The sequence below is a fragment of the Ooceraea biroi genome, chromosome 7 (assembly GCF_003672135.1).
Source record: "Ooceraea biroi isolate clonal line C1 chromosome 7, Obir_v5.4, whole genome shotgun sequence".
Lineage (NCBI taxonomy): Eukaryota > Metazoa > Arthropoda > Insecta > Hymenoptera > Formicidae > Ooceraea > Ooceraea biroi.
The window spans coordinates 16,389,948-16,416,208 of record NC_039512.1 but is presented as its reverse complement, the minus strand read 5'-3'; the positions used below and the strand labels follow the sequence as shown (position 1 = coordinate 16,416,208).

Here is a 26,261-nt window from a genome sequence, read left to right as displayed (position 1 = left end):
GATAAAGCAATATCGAACGGTCGGGAGGTAGGAAATTAAATATTATTATATTTTATATTTTTCCATTATATATCGCAAGATTTGCCATACTTTCATATTTTTTATTTTACAAATAGATAAATTTATGTACTTATATAAATATGTAAAAATACATAAAAAAGTTAAATTTATGTACTTATGTAATATATGCACTTAAAAGAATAAAAGCGATATTAATGCTGCATATGAGGAACGAAGCATACGAAATAGCGTGCTTTTCGCTCTTTGTTGCTAACATCAATACTTATCATTATCATGACTATATATCACTATTGTGAATAAAATTATACTGGAAACAATAATTTCCTTTAAAAAACTTAACATCATGTATATTTCACTAATATACAGGATTGCAAATATCGCGTTCAAATAAATAATGTTAAATAACATAGAATAAAATATTATTTTAAACATTGTGAATTTTTATAACAAACAAGGATTATTTACTTATACACATACATACATATTTAATACATACAAGAAAAAATAAATATCTTAAAGCTACATTACATATTATTCTATATTTTGTACGTTTAAAAAACGCGTACGTTTAAAATTTAAAAGTATGTGGTGTGTCTGTGAAATTAATGTATACGTACATATTTTCATATCACGCACATGTACACACACGTTTATACGACATTATTATCATTGTGCAGGATAATTGCAAACTTAATTTTTATCATGCTTAGATTCGCTTAGATCGTTCAAGATTTATATATAACTATTGTCCCACACATTTGAACTCACAGCTCACAAATCACTTATATCACTTGTTACATCTGTCCTAATATTACAAATCCATTTTATCATTCCGATTAATTTCAACCGTGGATACTCGATGCACTCGGTATAAAATCAATAATACATATTTCGAATATTATCTTGATAATCAGGGTATCTGATGGGCTGGTGCATCGAAGAAGAACCGTCTGGTCCAAGCAAATATACGCTAGTCAGTTTGCCGTTGAAAGCATAGGGTCCCAAATCGAGGCTATTAAGCGAATCATCCGGTCTCTTTATCGGCTTGAGGTTCGATGGCCACTGATAGATGGAAGTCGGCTTACCGTTGCTTACAAAACTGTCCAAGTTCATGATCGGGCTGTCGATCGGCTTCTTAGTAGACTTCTTGTGCCATTCGTAGACAGACGTGGGTTTGCCGTTACTTACGAAGTCTATGGGCAGCTTGATTAAGGGATTGGTAATCTGCTGAGGCGCCAATTGAAGTTGTGCCGGTTGCGTCGGTCTCGCATGGGGTAGGTGAAGCAGTTGGGGTACAAGAGCCAACTGGGGCTTTAAGGCGGCGGTTGAATACGTAGGTGGTTGCGAGACGTATCCAAGGCCGGGCACGAACATGTATGGAGTCGGCGGAAGTCGGATATAAAAAATGTCGCTCTCTCGGTACCGTTTAGACTCCCTTAATTTATCCTTTGCTGTAATCTCGGAGTTATCGTTGTAATCGACTTCATACGCAGGCAAATTCTTTGGATAATGCGAGACACGCGGTTCCAAAGAGTAGTTTACGAATATGGCCTTATGCTTGCGTCTTTGCGTCGTTTTCTTCGCCGATTCGTCATGTGTCACTGGATTAGAAACTTTAAGGCGATCGGCCGTGTGCTTCAGGATTGATAACGTTGTATTTTCTGTCGTATCATCTTTGCTATTCAGATTTTCATCCGTCATATTATTGGAACGATTGTTTGCAACGAGCAAAAGCGCATTTTGAACTTGAGAGACTAATCGATTGTCCAATGTATTCGGAAAAGGATTTGCCAGTACAGATCCGATTATGGATATCAGCAGCAATAGCGGTGCCATTGTAGTAGCGTCTGAAAAATGATGATAAAGCTTTTGAAAAAACATCAGACATGTATTGGGTTGTTCGGAAAGTAATTTCGTTTTTCACAAAGAGATGTCGTTAGTCACGTTCCTCGATACTTAACCTTACTCTAAGCGGCAAATTCGTTTTATATTTTGACAACTGACATTTCAGACGTCATTTAGTATTTTATCGTGTTGCGATCTGTCAAGTAATTTTTTTTGGCATCACATCAAACATGGAAAATCAAAGTGAGCATTTTCGTAATATTTTGTTTTTTTACTACCGAAAGGGTAAAAATGCAGTGCAAGCGAGAAAAAAATTGTGTGCCGTGTACGGAGAAGATGTATTGAGTGAACGTCAGTGTCAGAATTGGTTTTCGAAATTTCGTACTGGAAATTTCGATTTGAAAGATGCACCACGTTCAGGTCGGCCAATTAAAGCTGATGACGAGAAAATAAAGGCTCTGGTGGATGCAAACCGTCGCATAGCAACACGCGAAATTGCTGAAAAGTTAAATTTATCGAATTCGACCGTTTACGATCATTTGAAACGCCTTGGATTCGTTTCAAAGCTCGATATTTGGGTTCCACACAATTTAAAGGAAATTGACTTGATTCGATGCATTACCATCTGCGATTCATCGTTGAAACGTGAAGAAAATGAACCATTTTTGAAGCGAATCATAACTGGAGATGAAAAATTGATTGTTTACAACAATGTTGAGCGAAAACGATCATGGTCCAGGCAAGATGAACCTGCTCAATCGACATCCAAGGCAGATATTCATCAAAAGAAGATCATGCTTTCTGTATGGTGGGATTGGAAGGGAATCGTATTTTTCGAGCTACTACCAAGCAACCAGACGATTGATTCGAAAGTGTATTGTCGTCAGCTGGATGAATTGGATGCTGCCATCAAGCAGAAGCGACCAGAATTGGCGAATAGGAAAGGTGTCGTATTCCATCACGACAATGCCAGACCACACACAAGTTTGGTCGCTCGCCAGAAGCTTTTACAGCTTGGATGGGATGTGCTACCACACTCACCATACTCTCCTGATCTGGCACCATCCAATTACCATTTGTTCCGGTCTCTACAAAATTCTTTGAACAATGTAATCTTCGATTCAAATGAAGGCGTCAAAAATCACTTGCTTCAATTTTTTGTCAATAAGGAGAAGGACTTCTATGAGCGTGGAATCTTAAAGTTGCCAGAAAGATGGCGAAAGGTAGTGGAACAAAATGGCCAATACATCACTGAATAAAATTTATTCTAAATATGAAAAAACCGCCTTTCATTTTTCCTTGAAAAAACGAAATAACTTTCCGAACAACCCAATATTTATTGACTTGGAATCATTTATTATAAGAATCACAAATAAACGGTCATCATGTGTGCAGAATAATATTTTTGGTAATTATGTACTTTAACGGACCCAGCCCCGATGACCTTGACCTTGACATGTGTTGTCAAGGTCACCCTCCTGAGTGACCTTGAAGAAGTTTCAGCCGTCGCTCGTTGTTTATTAAAAAGTTATTAACAAAAGAAGTTTAATAATTTCGCACGAATTTTCAGCTGTCCACGCGAAGCAAGGACTTGAGTTTGACACATATTACAAAGGTCACCTTCCTGAATAACCCGCACTAGGTTTCACCCTTCGCTCGTTGTTTGTTAAAAAGTTATTAACAAAAATGTTTAATGAATAAAGCATAATTTTACGATACCATATACGTTTACGAAAGAGTATATTTGATGGAATTTTAGCTTAGGTTAGGTTAGGTTAAGTTAAAGCAGAGAATACTTTGTATTTAACTGTTTGTGCTTTTGGTTAAAGTGAAGAATACTTTGTACTTATATTAAAAGAAACTGTTCTATATATTAACAATTCACTGCTTTAAATGACTTTCCTTTCTTCGTTCATATACATATTCGTCGTTTATATCTTTCAATATTCAATATTCTTTCAAAACAACTACTATATTTTCGAAACTTCTTTTGTTAATAACTTTTTCATAAACAACGATCGACGACTAAAACCTAGTGCGGGTTATTCGGGAAGGTAACCTTTGCAATATATGTCAGTATCATGTTCTTGCTTCACGTGGACAGCTAAAAATTCGTGCGAAATCATTAAACTTTCCTTGTTTATAACTTTTTAACAAACAACGAGCGACGGCTGAAACTTCTTCAAGGTCACTCAGGAGGGTGACCTTGACAACACATGTCAAGGTCAAGGTCATCGGGGCTGGGTCCGTTAAAGTACATAATTACCATATTGTTTTATATCAAACAGAATTGTATGAAAAATATTGCACGAATAACACCAGCGTTTGATGGAATAAAATAAAACAATAATAATTCGGCCTGCAAGAAGACATTTCGGCATGCAATGTTAAATATTGCACCGACTGGAAGTCGGAGGAAGGAGCGAACGAGCCAAAACAAATTGTCCGCTGGGGTGGATGTCCTCACGAGGGACGCATTTCTCGTCTAGTCACGCACTCTATTATCGAACCTCTTTATTCCTTGTGGCTACGCGCGCGCGATTCTATGTCTGACGTCAAATAAATCATATCTCCATATATAGTACGTAGTACGTACGTAGAGTATGTAAAATAAAAAAGAGGCAACCAAGTAAGCAGAGGCAAACGGGCAGCTTGGCAGGAAAGAAGAGGTAAGGGATAAATAAAATATAACGCGACGCAACATTCGGACAAAGCTTCGTATTTAATCGTATACTGTGACATTTTTTCTTCCTTTTCTTTTTTATTTGCAACGGTGACGCCAAATGAGTAAAATAAGGGCAAGAATGGTAATTGCAAGCAATTTATAAAATCACACAAATTATCACAAACAGAAGAGGAATAAAACAGAATGAATAAAAATACATGATAGAGTATGAACGTAACAGATAATTATAATTCTATATTTTATTTTTCTCTTTATTCTCTTTACTCTATTATTCTATTTCTTTCATAAATAAATCTTATATTATCATATTATGCGTTAGTAATTATGCAAGCATAATACTGCGTCCCTTTACGGAATTTAAAGTTGTACTGATTTTGTGCATTACGAAATAACACATTATTATGTAATGCTCATAGTGACATACATACATATATCTATGTACCGGTATCTTGTTTCGGAGAAATAACGGCCCATGTGCAACGCGTAATACAATATAAGAGACCAAGAAGAAAAAAGATTAAAGCGATGTGCATCACGTACTGTATCGAATTTACGTCGAGTGAATACAGAAAATGAGAAGAATCTTTGCTTGCGTTTAAGCATATCTCTCCTCCTTCACCACTTTCTCCATACTTATTCGTTTGAACTATCTTCATTGGCGAATCTAATGACAAATTAAATCTCTGATAGGCTTGGGCTTGTACAGCCAGTACATTAGGTGAGCTGTATGTCCGATTTTCACGATTCTCAATCACTTCGATTACTTTTCCTTAACGATACCTCATTAAACGGATACGATAGACACACGTATCTCTAAGAATGAGAAAAAACTTCAGTTTCTCTCCGCACGACTGATGATTACCGAAGCACGATGGCCTACTCTCCGGTGGAACGTACTCATCCGAAATTGGCTCCGGCATTAAATGATGACCGTCCACCGATCACATCAGTGACAGTAGCTACTAAACGTCACCATGTGTAGTCGTACTTTCTACAAAATTGTATCATTACGTGTTTGATCCTGGATAAAATTCCCTTCTCATATACAGGGTGTTTCCTCTAACTGTAGCACTTAGAATATCTCTGCTTCCTTTGATGATATGAAAAAAGTCAAAGGACGAAAATTGTTCGATTCAAAGAGACTAGTACTCTGGTAAGAAAATTATTTTTTTAATGTGACCTTTCACAAGATATCGCGATAAACTTCATTTTTTAGGTGTCCCCAAAGAAACAAATCAAGAGGCGTAAGATCTGGTGATCGAGCTGGCCAAGAAATTCTTCCACCACGTCCAATCCAGCGATCAGGAAATGATTCGTCGAGTATGTTCCGTGCAAATGAAGTTTATCGCGATATTCCGACACACCTGAAGATATGCGAGAAAGAATTCAGCGTGCGTGCACCGCAATTACTCCGGAATCTCTCAAAAACGTAAAACAATCGTTTATTCATCGAATTCGAAAGTGTATCGAAGTAAACGGTGATCATTTCGAACATCTGTAAAAAAGGTATATCTTTGTAGTTATACATACAATAAATAGAGTTTCTTTTCCTAAACGTGATTTTTGTGGTTCAAAGTCATTTGAAGGTCAACATATTCTGTATGGTTGAATTTGTTTTTTTACAAGCTACATCATTTCGTTAAGGAAAATGTACCATCTCATTAAAAAAAATGTTCATGACCTTGATATCTTGTGAAAGGTCACATTAAAAAAAATAATTTTCTTACCAGAGTACTAGTCTCTTTGAATCGAACAATTTTGGTCCTTTGACTTTTTCATATCATCAAAGGAAGCATAGATATTCTAAGTGCTACAGTTAGAGGAAACACCCTGTATAAGCGGCATATAAATAACCTTCAATTTCAACGGAAGCCGACGGGAGAGAGTTTGCTATCGAGCAAAAGACATGGCCACGGGAGCCCATTGTTGACCCGAATAATTACATGTTAATTGCGTCTATACTCCGTGAAGCGAAACGAGGCCGTTTTTTCACCGTCTCCGCGTAAAAGAAGATGCTACATACATACGTCCGGTGAAAATCATACAGAAGTCCGACTTTTTTATTGCTCACCGTTAACCAGAAGAATGCTAGATATCATGCTTAGGATAAGCGACTAATTGTGTTTCTGAAAGGCTGGATACATGCTTTAAACGCCTTGGAAGTATCGCTATAGAAGTATACGCTGTACGCGACACGCAATGATAATAACCGTGAATTGCTGCGTGAATAACGACGGCAAAAAAAGACACGCAGCACGTACAGAAATGCGAATTATGGAGTGAAATTTGAGAAAAAAAGCTTGTTTTTGTCCGTATATGTATAATATAAATATATCGTGAAATGAGATGGAGTCATAATGCGATAATCTTTCAAACACATTTACAGAGAGAGTTGAAGATAAAGAAATCGATGACGTTCAATTTCGGCATGTGGATAAATCGTTATTGATGTGTGTCGCTCGTCGTTCCGACATAAAACACGTACTCTTTCTTATTCTGCTTCTTTAATCATCCAATTTTACGCTGCTGATCTTAACAAGATATACCGTACATAGACGGAATTTTGCGAGATGTAGCGCGGAAGATTCAAGAGCGATGCAACGATTTCATCAACTATTTTGTAGAAAAAGGTCTTTATTTCAAGATAAATTCTTGTGACTCGATCAGCATGATTTCCTTTTTCTGTATATCTCAATTTAGAAGATAAAGATAACATGTCGATAAAGTAAATCATAGTTTGGTAATCGAGTCACACATATAGTTCTTCCAATAAATCATTTCATAAGGCTTTGTCATAATTACACTGATTAACACTGATTAGCAATAAAGGACTCTTTGAGATCATAATTGTATAAACGTCCATTCAACGTTCACTATTCAATTATTACCGTGAATCACAGTAATTTCGATTTGAAAATTCTCGATACTTTGTGCATTAATTTAAATCCAATTGTTGATTTTAGGATTTAGCAACTCGACCTGCGATTAATTTTACGGTGTAATGAACGTATTATGACCTTTCGATTTCTAAATGTATTAAATAATAGTTTTTTTCAGTTCAAAACACAGTCCTAAGCTGCGCGAATAATTTTGAGATAGAGATACAATAGTGTTTCCTATAGGCCGTTAGGAAATTAAGATTCTGCAGCAATGTTTAACTTCTCTACAAAACGATTTATTTTGTACACACACGGTAATCGTTTTCTGTTATTACCCTATTACCTACTCTTTCTCTCTCTCTCTTAAGACATTTTATAGTTTCATATACAAATAAAATACCCTTTAATTATATCATAATAATTTGATGTCAACGACATTAGACATTTATTGACAATCACAAAAAATTATTACATTCGTGCGAGCCTTACTTTCTGATTCTACTTAATTGTGAGAATCCTAATTCTCTCATAAATATATATCACTTCTTTGCGGAAACTACATATTATTTCTTAAAGATGTGTAGAACTTTAATGACACGGAACAACGGTATATTTATAAATGGTTTTATGCACGATTCAATTAACCCAGATAGAGCGGTAACGTGTTATGTATGCATGTATTGTAATTGTATCTTAAATGTGTCGTTGTTTTAATATAAGATTATTTTATGGAATTTGGACCAAAGGTGATATTATTTACATAATTATTTTGCACAAAATAGAATCTTAAACACATGTAAAAAGAAGAAAATTTACTATATAATATATGAATTAATTAGCTTATAGAATGTAGTTATATTTTGAATTTTTGCCGATATTAACGAAAATCACAAAAACAAAATTTTTGAATTTTAAAAATTTGATATAAGTTAAGGAAATTGTGTTTATATTAATTTTGATAAAATAAAAGAAAGTATAATTGTTTTTTAATATTTTATTATATAATAATATTAATAATATTTTATTTCTAAGAAAGGATTTCTAAGGATATGTCTCTTTGTATGTATCTCTAGGAAATTTGTGTCTTTTGGTTATTATCATCTACTAATGATTGTAATTTCATCAAATTTATATTGCTTTGGCATGTATATTTTTTTGCAATTTATAAGATCGTAACTATTCGATTCCATAATAAAATCATTTGATAAATGATTTGATATGCAAGAAATGGACGAGAAATGGAATGTTTCCATGTTTTTGTCTATTCCCTGTATGCGCATTCTATGTGAGAGTCGTGCAAAACAATTCGATCAATGATACACGTTTGAACTGTTAGAATGTACTTTTCCGATAAACTGTGTAAATGCTTTTACATCCGGCGTAAAATAGTCCAGTCCTGCAATGTTGTACACGCCGTGCCTTTCCATCATAATCTTATTAGGTTTAGTGATCATATCTTACTATCCAAGATACCCATTTTATGAATGCCACATAACATAAAATTCAAAAAATCATACAATATATTCTTTTATGCCGACTGTCTAAAGACTTTCACCTCATTTCATTCCTTTCAACATGCGTACGAGGAAATTATAACTTTGAGAACATTGTTATATATAAAACGTTGATACACGGAAAGAAGTTTTTTAAAATTAATATTAATATTCGTAAACTAAAAAACTAGTAGTCTAGTTACAATACACTTGCAATATTGTACACGATCCAGGTTTTGGTGCGACTGATTTAAAAAAATTTAATTAATGTATAATAAATAAATAAAAATTAATTAAAAAATTTTTTTAAATTTTCCTGCAGCGTTTAAATTTTGTTAATTATTATATGTAAAAAAGTGAATATTAGTTGTCAGTTAAGTAATAACAACTGGAAGTAACGAGAATAAGTGAAGAAAAACATGTATATAGTACTCGTATTAGCATTCATGAAACTTGCGCATTACGAAAATGTTGATCGTTTAGCTAGAGCTTGGAAAATTCCTCCCTTTTTTCCATGCTTCACTACGTATTCTGATCGACGGGCACAACGCGAGAATACCAATTGATACAGCGGCGATAGAGATCGTGATCGACATGTCATGCTATCATTTCAATCGCTTGGGGTAGGTCGTACGTGACCGCACTAACTCTCTAAAACTCTGTAAAACTGCACAGGAGCAATCGCAGCATAAGGTATAAATAATATTATATGTGATGTCGATGATTCGAAATCTCTAGTATCATCAAACCTGGTAATATCTTGCTTTCGTTTTGTATCTATCATATATTGTTTCACACGGCTCAGCTTGTCAGATTCTTGTCATCTTTGGTTGTTAAGACTATATTGATATTCAATATAAAATTTGAGGCTGTTGGTAATTACAATTGAATTTAGCTTCTGATTTAATGTCAAATCCAATTGTACAAGTGTTTTCTAAGTATAGAAAGCAATGATATTACCAGGTTCGATGATATTAGATCATTTTTTATTACATTATTTTTTAGCTATGTGTATTTAAGAAGCGCCTTCAAAGATCATATGTGTCAATGCTTGGGAAAAATGATAAAATTGTGTTTAAGTAAATTTAAAATTTACCCGATGAACTCCATCATTTACGTAAAAAAAATTATATAATCAAACAGGATTATAAAATATAGTAATTTAATCTTTCTTGATCGATAACAATATTTTCTTAAAATCTTTTATATTATATTGTTTTCCAGCTATGTATGTTCGCACATTTCGATTACTTTATAATAATTATAAAACTAATAAGTACAGATTATAATTAACTTATAATCTAAACGTCAAAGTTTGTGAAATAATCAACGTGTCTTATAACTTCATAGAATTTAGTGGATGGACCGGAAAGTCCGTGCAGATTTTTTAAGCAAAATTCAAACGTAAAGCTTTGTATTGATTTTTAATATTATTTTTTAATTCATAATTCAAAGTTTTACTTTTTGAATTTTGCTAAAAAGATCCGCACGGACTTTCGGTCAACCCAAATAGCGATTATACCCGCGATAGCTGATAATTATGTTATAATTGCGCGTGTTGAAACGCACAATTATCCGTTTTGCATGGAATTATGAGAACGATGTACAGTTTACTTACCACGTATTTGAATCAGGTACAGATAAGAAGATACAGTGAACACAGATTGATCGTGAATCGCTTATCTTTGCCGACGGAAGTATCCTTTCCGCTTTGAGTTTACGCCTTTTTGTACAGTTGACTGAACAGAGTTGCTTTGCGTTGCGTCTTGTAAGTTCACCGACTTTGTGGATTGCAATCTGTTATCAAAATGAAGACTTTTCTAAAGGTCGTTTAATACTTATGTCGCTACCCCCACTGTGAGGCACTAGTACCCCGGATATACTCTTTGTAGCTCTCCTCGTGGTGTCCGAGCAACTATTTCCCCCCTCTAAAATAAAGTAAGGTGTAACGTGTACGGATGGCACACTTTCGTTCGTTCACGTCTTTTTTGACACTTCACTCTTGCTCACGTATCTTCACTTTTTACAATACTTTTGCTCTTGATCGAAATCGAAGCACTTAATGATAATTAATTATAGATACATTATTTCACAATTATCACGTGAACTCGGCTAATATCAGTCTAAATCATTTTATTAATGAATCAATATCGTTTTAATTTGCGAATATTTTTGGACAGCTCGCAGATTTTTCAACTTCATTAATAACAAAATTTGTTTTTTAATTTGTCACTTTGTGATCTTCTAATGTGTTTTATTTCTTGTAGCAATTGTTCCTACTGAATAATCTAATCGTAGCATATATGTCTCAATCATTCTATATATGTAAAATATTAATTTTTTCTTTCAGAAATATATAGCGTAAAACTTCTATTCTCTTTTCTCGAAAAGAAGAAAATAATGATATGATTACGAATAATCTTCGTAAATAAAATGATTTAAGACTGATTTGTTCCTCATAAAAGAATTTCTTTTACGTTTCAGTAGGAACAATTAAAATTTCGTGCAGAATTTTCACGCTTTCTTCTTTTCTCCGAATTTGATACATTTTAAATTATGTATCACGCTTACAAGATATAATTTTCATTTACTCGCTTGTATCATACTCAGGATATGTATCCTTTCATCTGTTGATTGTTAGATCGATCTAGTTAATTTCTTTTTTTAATTAATCATCACAAAAGTGTTCTATATATTGTGCCTCTGTTTGACTTATTGTCCTAGTATCGAACTTTCTCCGTAATCTTGCTATATTAATGGATACTACTGCTACTACCATACATTTAATTTGGCTTGTTGCGCGCATAGAGGCTTAAAATTCCTTGTCCATTGTTTCGTTATTTATTGCATGAAGATGATGTAAAAAGTTTGTTGTGTGGCGGGGAGGGGCTCTATGCCACACACACAAATTTGCCGTTGTTTACTATAAAATTTCTTTGTTGAGAATAGTTTGCGCGACATTCTTCAAATATCAAATTACAAAAGCACTATTATCGGCATTAAACTTTCATAAGACAGTGAACGGAATAAACGGAAGAGATATAAATTTGACTATAGAGAAGCATAGTAACGAATAATGATTTTTTGATGAAGTGTTTTCGACTTCGTGGAAAATTGTGTGTGTGTTTCAAGATTATCAAACGCGAATCTTTTTTAAGTAGCGGTGCAAACATTCGGCTTTGTGAAGAAATCGTATGCGTTTGTCAAATAAATTTAAATCACAATTCTCTAAGATTCAAAATAGAATTTCTAGTTAGAGATTATCGTGCTCTCAATGCATAGTGCATTCCATAAGTTCTCAGACTGGTATTTTTTATGGACATACTAGTGGCGCCATGTAGCCATTTCCATTTCTAAACTATGTTCCCATAATCTTTATCTAAATGTACGAATAATTTAAATTGTCAACGGTGATTTGATTCCGAATACGTTACTGTTTCGTGAAACGTTCTTTTAGTACGTCATGAATTCGGGAAAAGAACAACGGCATCACCTAGTCTATCCACCTGACTTGTCATTCCCAGACTAGTTTTTATTCCCAAAATTAAAATTGCAATTGAAAGGCCAAAGATTGACATTTTTTAAATTGAAACTGTAACCAACTGAAGACTATTACAAAACAGAAGTTTTCAATGACGACATAACGAGTTGGAATCGAGAGATCGTATCGATTATAATGGAGTCTATTTTGAATAAAAAACAATTTTAAATATTATTCTAGTGAGATATTTATTTTATACGAACCTTGCCTGAACACTTGTGACTGGACCGCATTGTGTATATCAATTTTTTGATATTTATTATTGCATTCTACAAGAAAGTTTTAATCCTTACGAGAACGCTGTGATGATGAATTAATTTCTTTGAAAATATTTAGCAATCCGCGGTTTTACCTTTATAAGACCTCTTTATTGTAATTCATTGATACCGCTAGCTTTCCGCATACAAGTGAAAGTCACTTCAATACGATTTCAAATCAATTCAATACTAGAGATTCATTCCTACGAACGTGTGTAGATTTAATCGCACATGTGAAGCTTCGCTCCGTTATTCATTAAAGCGGAAATGAAACGTAAAATAATGCCCATTTATTTAGATTACTCGTTTCTCTTACACGCAACGATGGCGATATACCGCTCGTAACAGCTTTTAACGTGTACCAATGACGCGATCTCCGGTAGCTAATCGCAGATCTATCCTAGATATGGAAAAATCTAGTCCGGGAAAAGCCGCCGACTTTTTGTGTCGACTCTGCGTGAAACTCAATAGTGTGACGTTATTTGTATTTATTAGATGTATCACTTCTTTGATTTAGCGGTAAATAAGATAAAAATTAATTCCGGTATATCCCATCTTTAAGTAATTTATTACATGTTCTGTATGACATTCTAAACAATGTTAGCAAATAAATCTTTAAAACTAGAAATTATGTATACTCGGGTATTCGGCATCACGGATACATAGTGATGTGCATTATGCGATTTTTAAATTAGCAAGGTATGCAAATGCACTCACAGATTCTTCCTTGACAAAAAGAGAACAAGGAATTGAATGTCACGCAAAATCTGCGCTAAATAATATTTTTACCGGAATTATCTGGAAAAATTGGAAAGTAAATCGTATGTTTGTCCTGTAGACGAATAAGCTATACCTCACGTGTGGCCACGTCCGTTTCCCTTCTTGGCTGTATTCCGACCGTGAAACGAGATAAGAATTCGTTATCAGATGAGAGACTACGAGAGCCTGGTCGAAAAGACTAGTTTTGAGTCTCAATGATACACAAGAAATGACTAGTACATACTTTCATATTAGCACTATCACCTATCCCCTTTGAAACCCTACATCTTTTGTCCGAAACATTTCTTTTCATTTTGTTTCATTTTTTATCTTTATGCTTCTCGATTTAAATATCGCATCCCCCGCGCGTGCATTGTATGTATATGTATACATAAAAGAATGGATTTTATATTTATTAATTTTTAAATTTGTTTCACGACGGCCTCCAAAGTTGTTCCATTTGATGAAAAAAAATAGTTATTTTGATATTTTGATATATATAAAACTGATAGTTTTGATTATATGTATTATGAATACTAAAATATAAATTAATTCAGCATCATTATACAAGCGAGCATCCTTCCCAAGTAGGACGACCCACAAACGAAAAGACCATTAAAAGAATATCGAACATTTTAGTTCGTTTAGTATATCCTCAGCGTTCAGAGAGGTTGTACGAAGAAAGCGAAACGAAACAGCAGAAAGTAAAATTTTCAATGGCAACGGGAAGCGCAGACAAAATATTTCTGCTCGAATATTACAAAAAATTAAATTATCATAATAATATAACACTCACGAGAGGACTACCGAGAATTACTCCAACTCGGGATTGTATTTCTGATATACCTTTTCGGGGAATTTCTTTTCGAGCTCCACGAATATCGTAAAATAAGACGTGCAACACAATTTTGTAATTATTTGTGATATTTGATTTTACCACAAACAGCAGCGCTGCGATTTTTTGATAAATATATTACAATTGAAACAAAATAATAAATGGCAAGGTTTCATTGAAATTCAACGATAGCAAATCGATAAAAAGATCGATGACAAATCGATAAAAAGACCGAGAATGCAAACAATATTCCGAATTATTTGAACTGTGGAATTAAGCATTTCATCAGTTTATAACAATCGATATATACTTTTAATTATTCTTTGTGAAAGAAGAATGATATAGAAAAAGTTTCAACGCCTTTTTTTTGTTTGTTTTTCCATATGATACTCATACGACAATAGTCATGACATCAACGCAATTAAGAAAGGTATGACTAAGTTGCCTGCGTGAGAACCAAGCGCTATTGAAGCAATTAACTTCGTGTAATCTCAACTGATTAACTTGAATCCACGAGTCTTACTTAACGGGAACAAGGTAATCTCGCCGACGCAAGAACTTTACGCTAATTCATGAGGGAAGGTAATACGCTCATTCAACACGAATTCCCACATGCCCGGAATTTTATCTCGTTGATTCGACGAGTAAAATTGTCTCGCAGGTGGAGAGACAATTCATTAATGTGCGAAACAATTCTCAAAAGCGAGCATTTGCGGAAAAAATCCGAGAAAAATAATTTTTGTTTACTACTAGGACTTCATTGTGATGTTCTCATTACTCCGTAACAGTCCTACTTTACGCGCGGACTTGTCTCGTGAGAGTGGCTACATATTATTATTTAAAAGCGAAGACGTAGAAACTAGGAAATAAAAGAAACATTCTTTTTCCCCATTTTATAAAAATATATTAAAGTGTTATAAATACTTGTTACACTGAATGCAAAGAAGAGGCAGCACCACATCTTAGAATATTAAACAAACTTATCTTCCTACCTTGTCTTCCACTTCTATATTAAAATTCCATAGTATCAGCTGAAACTGAAGATAAACTTGCTGAAAATGATGAATTATTTAAAACGCAATGCTCTACTTAACGTGCTACTTACTTTCTCCTTTTAATCTCTGCTCCCTTCGTTCGGCTTCTAAGTGACGCAAAAATTCTTGGAAAACGTGTAGCGATTTATTCAGACTCGTCTTCTTGTAATCTTTTATTCGTTTCGTATTTAACTCATACTTTTCTTGCTCAGCTTTATCCTTTACATCGTACACGTCGATTTCTTTCATTAGTGTCATTATAGTAGGGACCTTGTCAGGGTCGAATTTGTCTACTGCATTCACGTTGAACGGTATGCAAATTTTCCCGGTCTTTGGATGAACGCAAAAGGGTGATTTCAACAAATGATTCAACCCTTTGCTGACATTTATATCTAATCTCGGATACGAATATTGTAATTTAATTTCTTCTATCATATGACGATACAAGTACCATTTTCGGTCTCCCTAAAATACAATAAATAAATTAGATGACTTAGCCGACTATAACATTTTGAATCCTAAAATGTAAATGTGTAACGATGAAATAATATGTAACATAGGTACCGCGGGTCGTTTAGATTCGATATACGCTACGAATGCATTCCATCTGGCTTCACTGGTGCTTTCTTTGTTAAACAATGTTTTTATTTCTCGTCTGTCGTCTTCGTTGGGCAGTATCGAGAGAAATTTTTGAATTCCCTCTTCTGTACCTAGCATATTCTGCTCTTTGACACACATCTCGACGAAAACAGGATTAATTATATTGAGAGCACGCCTGCAACGCAAGTGTAATGCCACTTCAATCGCTGGTTTCTTTTTCAAACATCGTTACGTCATGTGGGACCTACTTAATGGAGTGATGAATTTTACTGCCAGCAAGATACACTTTTTTCTTCATGAATTCGCCTCCGCCTATGACTTGCAAGTATTCTGCAATTGCAGCTCGTACTTGCCCCGACAAACTGCGTGCCGTGGTATCACACACCCAGCAATGAATACCCCTTCTACCGGAGAATACCCATAAGATGTGTTTATAGCCAAAGTCCACTGTAAAAAATTAACAATTAGATAATCCGTACTAAATTACTGCTGAAAGATATTGGTGAAATAATAATAAAAAATATCTTACGCCTCAATGCATTGTCTAATATTTTACAAGCGAGCGACATAAATTTCCAACATTTATTGCAAATATCCGCTCCTTTACAGCACGTTCTTACTTCATCGTAATCAGTCATGTCTATATCGAACACCAATTCTCGTTCAATCGGATGAAAATTGGGAACTCTTTTCTGTTCCTTTGGTCTACAATTTAATACAAAATTTCATTAACATTTGTATTTGCTTTATACTTGTAGTACGTAACATTTAAAACTAACACATGTACGTATACCATAGATCCTGATATTAAAGAATTTATCAATGGAAAGCGATATGCAGAAATTAAGTACAGAAATATAAAACATGTACAATATATTGCGATACTTCACTGAACATTATAAACTGCTCCTATATCTATCTTATGTGGCAGCAATCTTTTAATTTCATCCGATAGTGCCTTCTGGTTATTAAAGGATTGATAACGTATATAAATATCGTCGGAGAGCGTAAACGAAAATTCTCTTTTACCAAAGGTAGCCGCTAAGAAAAGTGTGAAAAGGATAATTGTTAATACAAAAAGTTACATGATATATACAATCAATATATTAGACAGAAAATATATTAGGTGTCCAAATTAATTTGATCCTTTTGTTAAGACATTGAGCTTATATTCACTTTGTGTTTTTTTGAAAAAGGATTCATCAGCTTCCTGATGGATGAAGAAAAGTATTAAAAAATGAGGGGGAGTATTTTAAAGATATTTATTATTTTTTTTCTAATAAAGGATCAATAATCTTCGAGGAAAGCACTGAATTAATTTGCACATGTAATATATAGAAAACTGCTGATTTGAAATCTTGATCATACCATTTCCATAACTTAACCACCTATAATACTCGGCAAAAGGAAACAATCTCGAATAATAAACTGGTAGTAAATCAAGCAAATCCGAAATATCGCCCATTATAATCGTATTTGTGCAAAAGTAAGGTTATATATATGCAGTTTAAAATCTGTCACTATTATAAATTCTGTATCCAGCAAATATATCACTCGAGATGATTACACAGCACATACACACGAATTTTATATATATTCGCCTAGAAAAATATATAATCTGCTGTCTTGTACGTTAAAATTAAGCAACAAGAGTACAACAGAAAAATGGCGCGAAATTTAATACACAATTGGTCTAGTTTCCATCGTATGTTTCAGTCCGGGGTTATACGTCTTTTAAATAGTGATACAGCTATCTGATTGGCTAAGTAATTGGACAAGTCATATAATATGGAAGGCTGTGAATACCAACCTTCAAGATAAATACAAACTTCAAATTTTCCATTGAAATGCGTTGAACTTGCAATAATTTAATAACAATGGATAATAAACACAATTTATGGACTTGTGGAAGCAAAAAGTTGAATTATATTAATAAAAAAATGGTTAATTTGTAAATTCAACATATTTTGTCAAAATATTTCACATGTGAATAATTGTCACAGTATAATTCATAATCATTATTATTAAAATACTTTTTACATTTAATTTTATCATTGGGGAGAGGAAAATAGGATTGTGTATAGAATCTCTTTGAAAATTGTCTTAGCGTTAATGCCCTTATATTTTTCAAAGTTATTTAACTCTATCCAACATGCTTCAAGATAGTTTAACTTGGTGAAATCTAATTTTAATTACACAATTATCAAAATTGACACATTCGGAATGAAGGCATACTTAAAAACTACGCGGTAACGTGATCGATGACTGATTTAATTTAGCATAACTGTGTATATGATGTGCACGTACATATTACATTTTTTTACATTCCTCTGCTTCCTGCTTAGCACGCTCGATATCATCTTCAGACACTGATGGTTTTAATCCACAGGCCAATTCTTCGCTTCTAATGAATATCAGTTTTTGCACCTTCTGTGCGTAAAAGTCCTTTTGTAACTCTTTCAATTCTTTCTTGTAAGCATCTAATTTAGCTTGCACAAGTCTATCGCAATGATCCTTTGTCAATCGTCTCAATGAATCCTTCCTGGTAATCTGGTATGGTTCCCTATGAAGCATTTTCTAATTAACAGCAATTCATCTATTTTTCATCATTAAACAATACATCACATCGTCAAACAACACGTATCGTCATCTAAAACAATTCTTACTCAGGCTTTTGCTTATACACAAGATTGAGCTTCTCTAGGACCCATTCGAAACGTCTGTAATCCCATCTTCGTAAGTACTTCAGCCACTTCCTCCGTTTTTCAATTGTTTCTTTCAAGGCAACTTTTGTTATTACGTCCTTAGGATTTTCTTCCAGACTTTCTCGCAACTGATGTATCTGACTAGTCATAAGGGCAACTGAAAAATAAAAGAACGACAGATAATGTAGCAGATATTATTTTATCTTTTTTTAAATAATAAAGGATATTTATATATTTAATAGTCGTGTATTACTCATGGCTTCTGGCGATTTCCGATCTAGTTCATGGCTCTTCACTAATTCCAAAATCTTTTCCCTTCTGAGACGGATTTTCTCTTTGCGTGGCAAAAATTGTAACGTAAACATTTTTTGAACGATATCGCTGGCACTGATGCAAGTAGATAATATGAAAATAATATTTGTTGAATGCACATGGAATGTATTTATCTTATTGCATTAGTACTTACTCTTTTAATTCGGGTGATTTGTCGTACATAACGCGCAAATCAGATGATTTGACTTCAATCTCTAACCCCTGGTCACCAGATTGTTCAGCTGACAAATTTGAGACCTTTTCAGGACGTTTCCACGTAATTTTGTAATCGGTTATAGTGGTAGCATATCTCCTCAAAAAAGTATCACCATTTTTTACTAAATTTAAGACTCCATTCATTCCTTGTTTGCAATTATTTATTATTATATTCATATTTATAATCCTCTAATTGAAGTACTTGGAAATTTATTATCAATTTATAAGTCGTTTGTCACGTCGTCCAATTGTTATTCACAAGATAAGAGAACAAGAACAACCGAAATCTTTAACTCTACAGGAAATATAATACACAGAAGAGAAACTCTTATTTATAACCTCAAAACAGGTAACTCCTTTAGCGTGATATCGAAATAATCAGGATAGGTGAACTCTTGTGGAAGAATTTGCACCAGAGTTAGTAACGCCATCTGTCATGGGGAGCCATGTAAGATTTTAATAATCATCAGACTTGATTTTGACAAGTGTTAAAAATTTGATCTGTGATAATAATTTACTGATATACGTGCGATAAAAATAATATTTTATAAATAAAACATTATCAGAATGCATTATACTGTTTATACTCCATCTTTCTGTTTTTCGAACATTATCCGCATTGTAGTAAAGTAGGAGAATATAGTCGAGAGATACTGAAATATTTTATAATAATTAAGAATATATACGTGTATCAATAAATTATATGCCATTGCATTTATTATGTATTTATCTGTTAGAAACAAAACAGATTTCTCTAACTTATTAAATTGGATAATTTATAATATATAAATTTCTTTTCAATTTATTATCTTTCAGTTTTCTTCTTATTTTGCAAACTATTTTATAATTGTGTGTGATTATGATCAAATGTATACTGTACTATTGTATTTTATCATTATTTAAGATTATATTATCTTACCGAAGCATAATAACGGAAAGATAACGAGGAGAAACCGCATGGTAATACAATACGTATTGGTTTTTGGCTTCTTATTATAATCATCTGTAAATTTTTCCGAAAATGTTCTGATTCATACCATTTCATTTCAAATGTTGTCTGTGCGATATCACTACTCTAGAAAAAGAAAATCCAAAATTACGAAAATTAAATACGAACGTTACTTTTAATTAATAAAATTAATGAACTTACTATTTGAATTAAATGTTCCGCTGGCCATGCATACATAAATACTTCTAATAATGCACAGCTCGCCAAAAAGAGACATTGTATTTTCAGTACTACCGGTCCCCTCTATCCATCACGACAATTTCTATTAATATTTTAATATTAATTACACATTAAATGTTCAGTTTTATGAAATTATACTTACTGTAATCAAAAGAAGACCAAATATTATTACTGATATTGTACTAGACATTATAGTTCCCAGTGCAAAAGGACGAACTGTAAAAACTACTTTTCCTGTGTATCTAAAACCATATTTCATAATTTTAAAGCATATTTTATTTTATTTTATATTACAAATTTAAAAAATGCTTCAAGTTATTGAGCTGCGGTTTGCGACACAAATGAGCACAAACATAAAATAATTCAACGCAATCAAGAAAAATGCAAAATTTAACAAGTGTGCACGCACGCACACGAAACTGTAGTATTTATATCTGTTTTAAAAATAATATCATACTGAAGTAATTGTTGATGTTTTTTGATGCATTTAATAAAATCATAGATATTTGTAGCTGCTCGTATCTCTTCAGTCAACAATCTAAATCTCGCTGATGTTACCCAAAGTAGAAGCGCCATATAAGCATTTACACACAAATGCGCGGCTATTTGCAATCCCACCACAACTTGGTGTAAATATGTAATAATCCTTAGCGGTTGACGAGATGCGTCGAATGGAAACTCTGCGGTTACTGGAAATGGTTGGTCTAGTACCACAGGCCCCAAGATGAGGGCAAAAAGACTCATATAGAACACAACGATACAAAAACCATAGAAGTGAGCACATTTGTCAACATATTCTCGTTGAATGCATGCTTCTTCGTGAGATTTAATTAGTGCACAAAATCTCTCCATTTCAAAAGTAACAAACTACAAATATAATTAAAGTATATTATAGCATTCAATGCAAGACACGTAAAAAATAAAATGAACATTTTACTATTAAGAAATGACATTTCTGTGTTAGTTACTTGTAACTGTTGATAAATAACGATATGGCATAGGATGTTCCAAATAACATGACAGCAAGGAAACAAGGCGAATAATGATTTTATGATATGATTAGAATCATCTAAATTGTTCATAACAGAATATAGCATCGGTGCCATTACAGTTATAGCGAACAATATAGAACTATATTGATACAGTTTCATAGACAACACTTTCCATTTACTTGAACTTTGTGGTAACGGCCAAAACCATATAAACAATACACTCAATTTTACGATAGAAATTACTTGTTTTAGTGTTACTCTTTTTCGCACACACATGACCATACTTTTCTGTATGATTATATTAAACTGCGTAAAAACACTCTAAAACTATTATTACTTGTCAAGAATTATTACTGATATTATATTAACTTATAATAAACAGTTTAAAACCTTAGTAGTGAATTATCAGAGTTGAATACAGAAACTAGCGAGATTTTCTATGACAAGCTTCTATATATTAATTCTTCTTTCACAGAGTGTAATGTCTTTTATAAAATACGCGATGAGTTCAAACTTGCGAAATCTAAAGTCGATATGTTATCAGTTATCTTCGATATAACTGGAGAAAATATGTATTCTAGTGAATTAACTTAATATATACCTTAATATATACCTTTTCTATTAAAATATGAAGTATCAATTGAGGAAAGGTAAGATAATTTTTCGAATATAAGGTTTTATTCTTCCTCGTATTGTCTATAGACTCTAATATTAGTTGCTGGAGAAGATCAATAATTCATTCAACATTTAAAAACTTAAAGCGGTAATCATTATTACATCAACGTGTATTCAATCTCGTATTTCTGTTTCTTTGTTTCCTTTCAATATCAGTAAGAGAAGCATTTTACTTTCTAACATTAAGTAAAATGAAAGAAAGAGAAAGAGCTATAAAATGAAAATATCTTAAATTTCTACATAGCATATTCCGTAAGCATATTTAATATCAATTTCTTGCTAACAATAAGATTATTGTAATTAATGTAAATTGTTAATATTTACCATAGAATAACGATAGAAGCACTTTTTTATTTATTTTCATCAAAATTTAAAGATTTTTGGTCATATGATTAGTTTCAGTAAAATTTAGATCCCAGTCTATCACTACTCCTTTACTTTTCTTTACCGTATTAGGAATATTACATTGCAATTGAAGATCTTTTACATTTCTATCCAGGCACCTGTTCGCTCTAATAACATCCTTGAAAACAATTTTAATTTCAATTTTATTACATCTTATACTTCTATCTAATTCTTAATATTCTGCTCCCTATCTTATGTACTGCTAAAGCAATTTTATTTGCATTTCCTATTCTTGACTTAACTTCATATTTCTATTTCACATTAGCTAGTAACGTTATATTTCCCTTAAGCGAGCTTTTAAACCTAATATCTCCACTTTCATTATTTATATTCTCCTTAGTTTTAATATCGACTTTATCTTCAATAAAGTAGAATTTATCACCAACCCGTATTTTGTATCACGAGTTCCTATATCCACCCTTTCTTTTGATTTAAATCTTCACCTTTACTATCAACCCCTATAATTTCTATAACCACCATTTCACTTACCATTTCAGCCGATTCCTCTATTCACTCTGCTCGCTATCCATATCCGCTCTCAATAATTCAAATCTATTCATATCCTCAATCCTTTTTTCTTGTCTACGAAGTCGATCCGAGATCTCGATCCGAGAATTGTGTAGCCACTGAACTTATAGGCTTATAGCTTTTGCGGAAACTGTAGATTCGAGTAAAAAACGATTGTTTTATATCTCATATCTTTGTCAAAAATACATAAAAACAGGTTTTATTAGTTGAATCACAACAGTCAATGAATTGAACTTTGAGAAAATAAACTAACCCATTTTCAATATTTCATCACTATCTTTATTATTGGATCGTCGTTTGTCTTACATTTCCCGCCACCTACGTGCCGTTCAGTTACCACAGTTGCAGTCGGTAATCCATCTCTCATGGTAAAAGTTTGAGTTACCCATTGCAGGGTTTACTTTCATGTATGCTTATCATCTGTAGATTCCTATCAATTTGCAAACTGTAGATTCTCTTTCTGAGGAACTGCGCATGTGCCGTCGCATTTGAATATTTGAAGTTAACTGCTCAAAACGAACACTGTCAGTTACCACCACTGTGTATAAAGGGGTAATTCTCATCATATCGTATCATTTTTCTATGATATTTGTGACATTATAATTAAGGACATGGAAAACAATGATTATGAAACACTTCGACAAAAGAATATTGCCGAGAGGAACAATATTGTAAGTAATTTTTTTTCATTTTTTACTGTGAATGATAACCTCCAAGAGGAAGCCAAGAGATCTATATGCATACCATAAAACAACTTTTACGCTAACAACAACGTTGTTTCGCGCAGCTCGCGGAATTATTTGACGACATAAGAAAACAGCGAAATGAAATTAAGGAGTCATGGGGAAAACGATCGGACGGAAACGTCGACGTGGAGAATGAGCCGCCCAAGAAAAGGCGTCGAACAATTACACGAGACTCGGAGAGCTTCAGCGGTAAAGGCATACGCTTGCAATTTCGTCGAACGTATAACATTAGAAGCAGAAAGAGCAAAAACAGCTTCAACGATTCTGAAAGTGACAACGAGGACGATTCGAGGGAGCATAAAAACAATCGAGCCAAGTTGACGGTTATGTTCCCATGGGCAAAGCCCATTCAACGTCCCATCGACCTAATGAATACGCCCACATGGAACGAGGGCGAGGAAGAGAATGACTGCAGTTCGACTGAAACTAGACGAAAGAGGAAATATCATAGACCGAGATCGATAGATCCTAGGAGCGTGCCATCTGTGGACGAGGTGACGCAGGATATGTTGGACAACATAGCGGAAAGAAGCACCCAGAAAATCTATTGCAAAGCCAATGGCACAAGTTGCCATCAGTGTAGACAAAAGACCATGGACACGAAAACTGTTTGCAGAGCGACAAGTTGTATAGGTGTTAGGGGACAGTTTTGCGGGCCATGTTTACAAGGGAGATACGGCGAGAGTGTTGTAGAGGCTTTAAAAGATCCGGTAATTTTGGTCTTTTATTTAATTCAATTTTAGTCTTGTAACGTTAATGTAATCTTGTATTGTGCACGTATAGAAATTTGTGTTGCTCGTATGGAAGTATTATTACTCACAAAAATATTTCCCATGATCTTACTTGTGATGTTTTTTGCTTTAGAACTGGGCTTGTCCACCCTGTAGAGACTTGTGCAATTGTAGTATATGTCGAACCAGAAGTGGACGTCGTCCAACAGGAATTTTACTTGGTCTCGCAAAGAAGGAAGGGTATTCATCCGTTATGGACTATCTGCAAGCAAACACCGATAACTCGGAGTAATCTTGCATAAGTGTTTGAAATCTGCTTTATATAATTAATCATTCGAATGGCAAAAGTCTGCTTGTAATTTCTTATACCATGTAATGTAAACAAATTGTTAACAAATTTATTTATATACATGTGTATGTGTATATGCTCGTTGTTGCATTTGTTGATTGCTTTTTGCATGTATGAAATTATATGGTATAAAAAAATTACAAGTTTAATTCTGTCATGTATTATAAATCGCATGAAAGAAAAGTGCAAAGGATATTTTTTAACATTTATACATGTTTATTGTCCGTCTACTTTCCAACTACAATTTGTGATATCTGTGTATTTTTTAAAACTCCATTTGATAATGTGTGACATGTATAAATAATTCTTGACAGTAGATATTTGATTGTCTAAAGAAGCCAGCTTTAGTACCGTTGATCATTTTACCGATTCGTGATACGAATGAATATTATGTATAAAGCAAGTCGCAAATGTGTATAATCAGTTTTGTGGATGTTTTTTAGCAGAGAAACTTCATATGCTGTCAGATAATACATAATATTTGCAACGAAAATGTTATATGTTGTTCGATAAATGTCGCTTGGAAAAAATTGGATGTAGCATTTGATAACATTTATTCACATCGTCATCTTAATTCGAGTTGTCAATCTCACACTTGAACATAATACTTTTGCAGTTTATTTGTTCAAATTTTCGCAGTCCAAGATCCTCTGTGCTTCGATCTGCAAATCGTGAATAAATAACCACTATAATAATTACGACACGTAAATAAAATATATTATTTATGACTTTTAATTGACACAATATTATATCGGCAAAAGTTAAAAACGTATATATGAAAAATGTGTATAAGATCGTATAACAACAAAACTGTTGCTTATATCGAATTTTTGAATAAATTTCATATATTCTTTCTCTCTCTTTTTTTCATACCTGAATAAATGTGTATAATTTTAACAATTGTTCCAGTGATGTATTTTGCGACGAGCAATCCGTATTACTTGATTTGATCCGCATATCTGAACTCCTTTTACCTTGGCCCCAGCCAGTAGAAAAATTTAACTGAGCTTCTCCAACCGAAATAAGAATTAAGAAAAGAAATGTTACAGCGAACAAGCTCACTGGCATTTTACGGAACCTTGAGAAGAAAGGAAAAAGGGAAATTTTCTATATATATTTATATTAAAATTTGATCTAGAAAATAATAACAGAAAATGAGATAATAAATTATTGATACTTGGATACGTATCAATAATTTGCTGTTCAAGCCTTTGTTTCAAGCACTATTTTAGCAAACAAACTGTAAGTTTATTGCACGATAGTGGTGGAATAAATTTTTAATAAAATAAATTATGTAGGTGCACTAAATCCACAAAACGTGAAAACGAGAACTCACATGGTAACACTTCGGTACAAATAAATTTATACGATGATTTATTTATCGCGAGGCAAATGTAATACTGTAAACGCGAGCGTGCGGGAGATTTCGTTTACGAGAGATCCAAGATGCGATTGCTGTTTTT

General features: G+C 33.4%; 5 protein-coding genes across 6 annotated transcripts; 1 reads left to right on the top strand and 4 right to left on the bottom strand.

Moving 5' to 3' along the window:
• Window positions 1-134: 134 nt before the first annotated feature.
• Window positions 135-15,031, bottom strand: LOC105282814. The gene is made up of 2 exons (XM_011345055.3): window positions 10,543-15,031; window positions 135-1,868 (listed from the first exon to the last, which is right to left on the bottom strand). The coding sequence occupies exon 2, from the start codon at window positions 1,855-1,857 to the stop codon at window positions 898-900; it is 960 nt and encodes a 319-aa protein (XP_011343357.2). The 5' UTR covers window positions 1,858-1,868; window positions 10,543-15,031; the 3' UTR covers window positions 135-897.
• A 172-nt stretch (window positions 15,032-15,203) lies between these two features.
• LOC105282813 (DNA primase small subunit) lies at window positions 15,204-17,661 on the bottom strand. Its single transcript, XM_011345054.3, has 7 exons — window positions 17,319-17,661; window positions 16,841-16,991; window positions 16,480-16,655; window positions 16,199-16,397; window positions 15,915-16,125; window positions 15,422-15,815; window positions 15,204-15,353 (listed from the first exon to the last, which is right to left on the bottom strand). The coding sequence occupies exons 1-7, from the start codon at window positions 17,413-17,415 to the stop codon at window positions 15,328-15,330; spliced, it is 1,254 nt and encodes a 417-aa protein (XP_011343356.1). The 5' UTR covers window positions 17,416-17,661; the 3' UTR covers window positions 15,204-15,327.
• Window positions 17,662-18,051: 390 nt separating this feature from the next.
• On the bottom strand, window positions 18,052-19,507 carry LOC105282809 (28S ribosomal protein S15, mitochondrial). Its single transcript, XM_011345050.3, has 4 exons — window positions 19,122-19,507; window positions 18,909-19,042; window positions 18,617-18,812; window positions 18,052-18,513 (listed from the first exon to the last, which is right to left on the bottom strand). Exons 1-4 carry the CDS (start codon window positions 19,358-19,360, stop codon window positions 18,261-18,263), a joined length of 822 nt encoding a protein of 273 aa, XP_011343352.1. The 5' UTR covers window positions 19,361-19,507; the 3' UTR covers window positions 18,052-18,260.
• On the bottom strand, window positions 19,490-22,337 carry LOC105282810 (odorant receptor 13a). Of its 2 annotated transcripts, none has more exons than XM_020032811.2 (6): window positions 21,341-22,334; window positions 20,830-21,239; window positions 20,515-20,614; window positions 20,334-20,435; window positions 20,103-20,258; window positions 19,490-19,614 (listed from the first exon to the last, which is right to left on the bottom strand). In XM_020032811.2, the coding sequence occupies exons 1-6, from the start codon at window positions 21,644-21,646 to the stop codon at window positions 19,516-19,518; spliced, it is 1,173 nt and encodes a 390-aa protein (XP_019888370.1). In that variant the 5' UTR covers window positions 21,647-22,334; the 3' UTR covers window positions 19,490-19,515. The 2 variants fall into 2 exon arrangements, with proteins under 2 accessions (XP_019888370.1, XP_011343354.1); XM_011345052.3 differs by lacking the exon at window positions 19,490-19,614 and adding an exon at window positions 19,621-19,836 and having other exon boundaries at window positions 21,341-22,337.
• A 921-nt stretch (window positions 22,338-23,258) lies between these two features.
• On the top strand, window positions 23,259-25,652 carry LOC105282812 (cell division cycle-associated protein 7). Its single transcript, XM_011345053.3, has 3 exons — window positions 23,259-23,643; window positions 23,760-24,428; window positions 24,583-25,652. The coding sequence occupies exons 1-3, from the start codon at window positions 23,584-23,586 to the stop codon at window positions 24,739-24,741; spliced, it is 888 nt and encodes a 295-aa protein (XP_011343355.1). The 5' UTR covers window positions 23,259-23,583; the 3' UTR covers window positions 24,742-25,652.
• The last annotated feature ends 609 nt before the right edge of the window (window positions 25,653-26,261 follow it).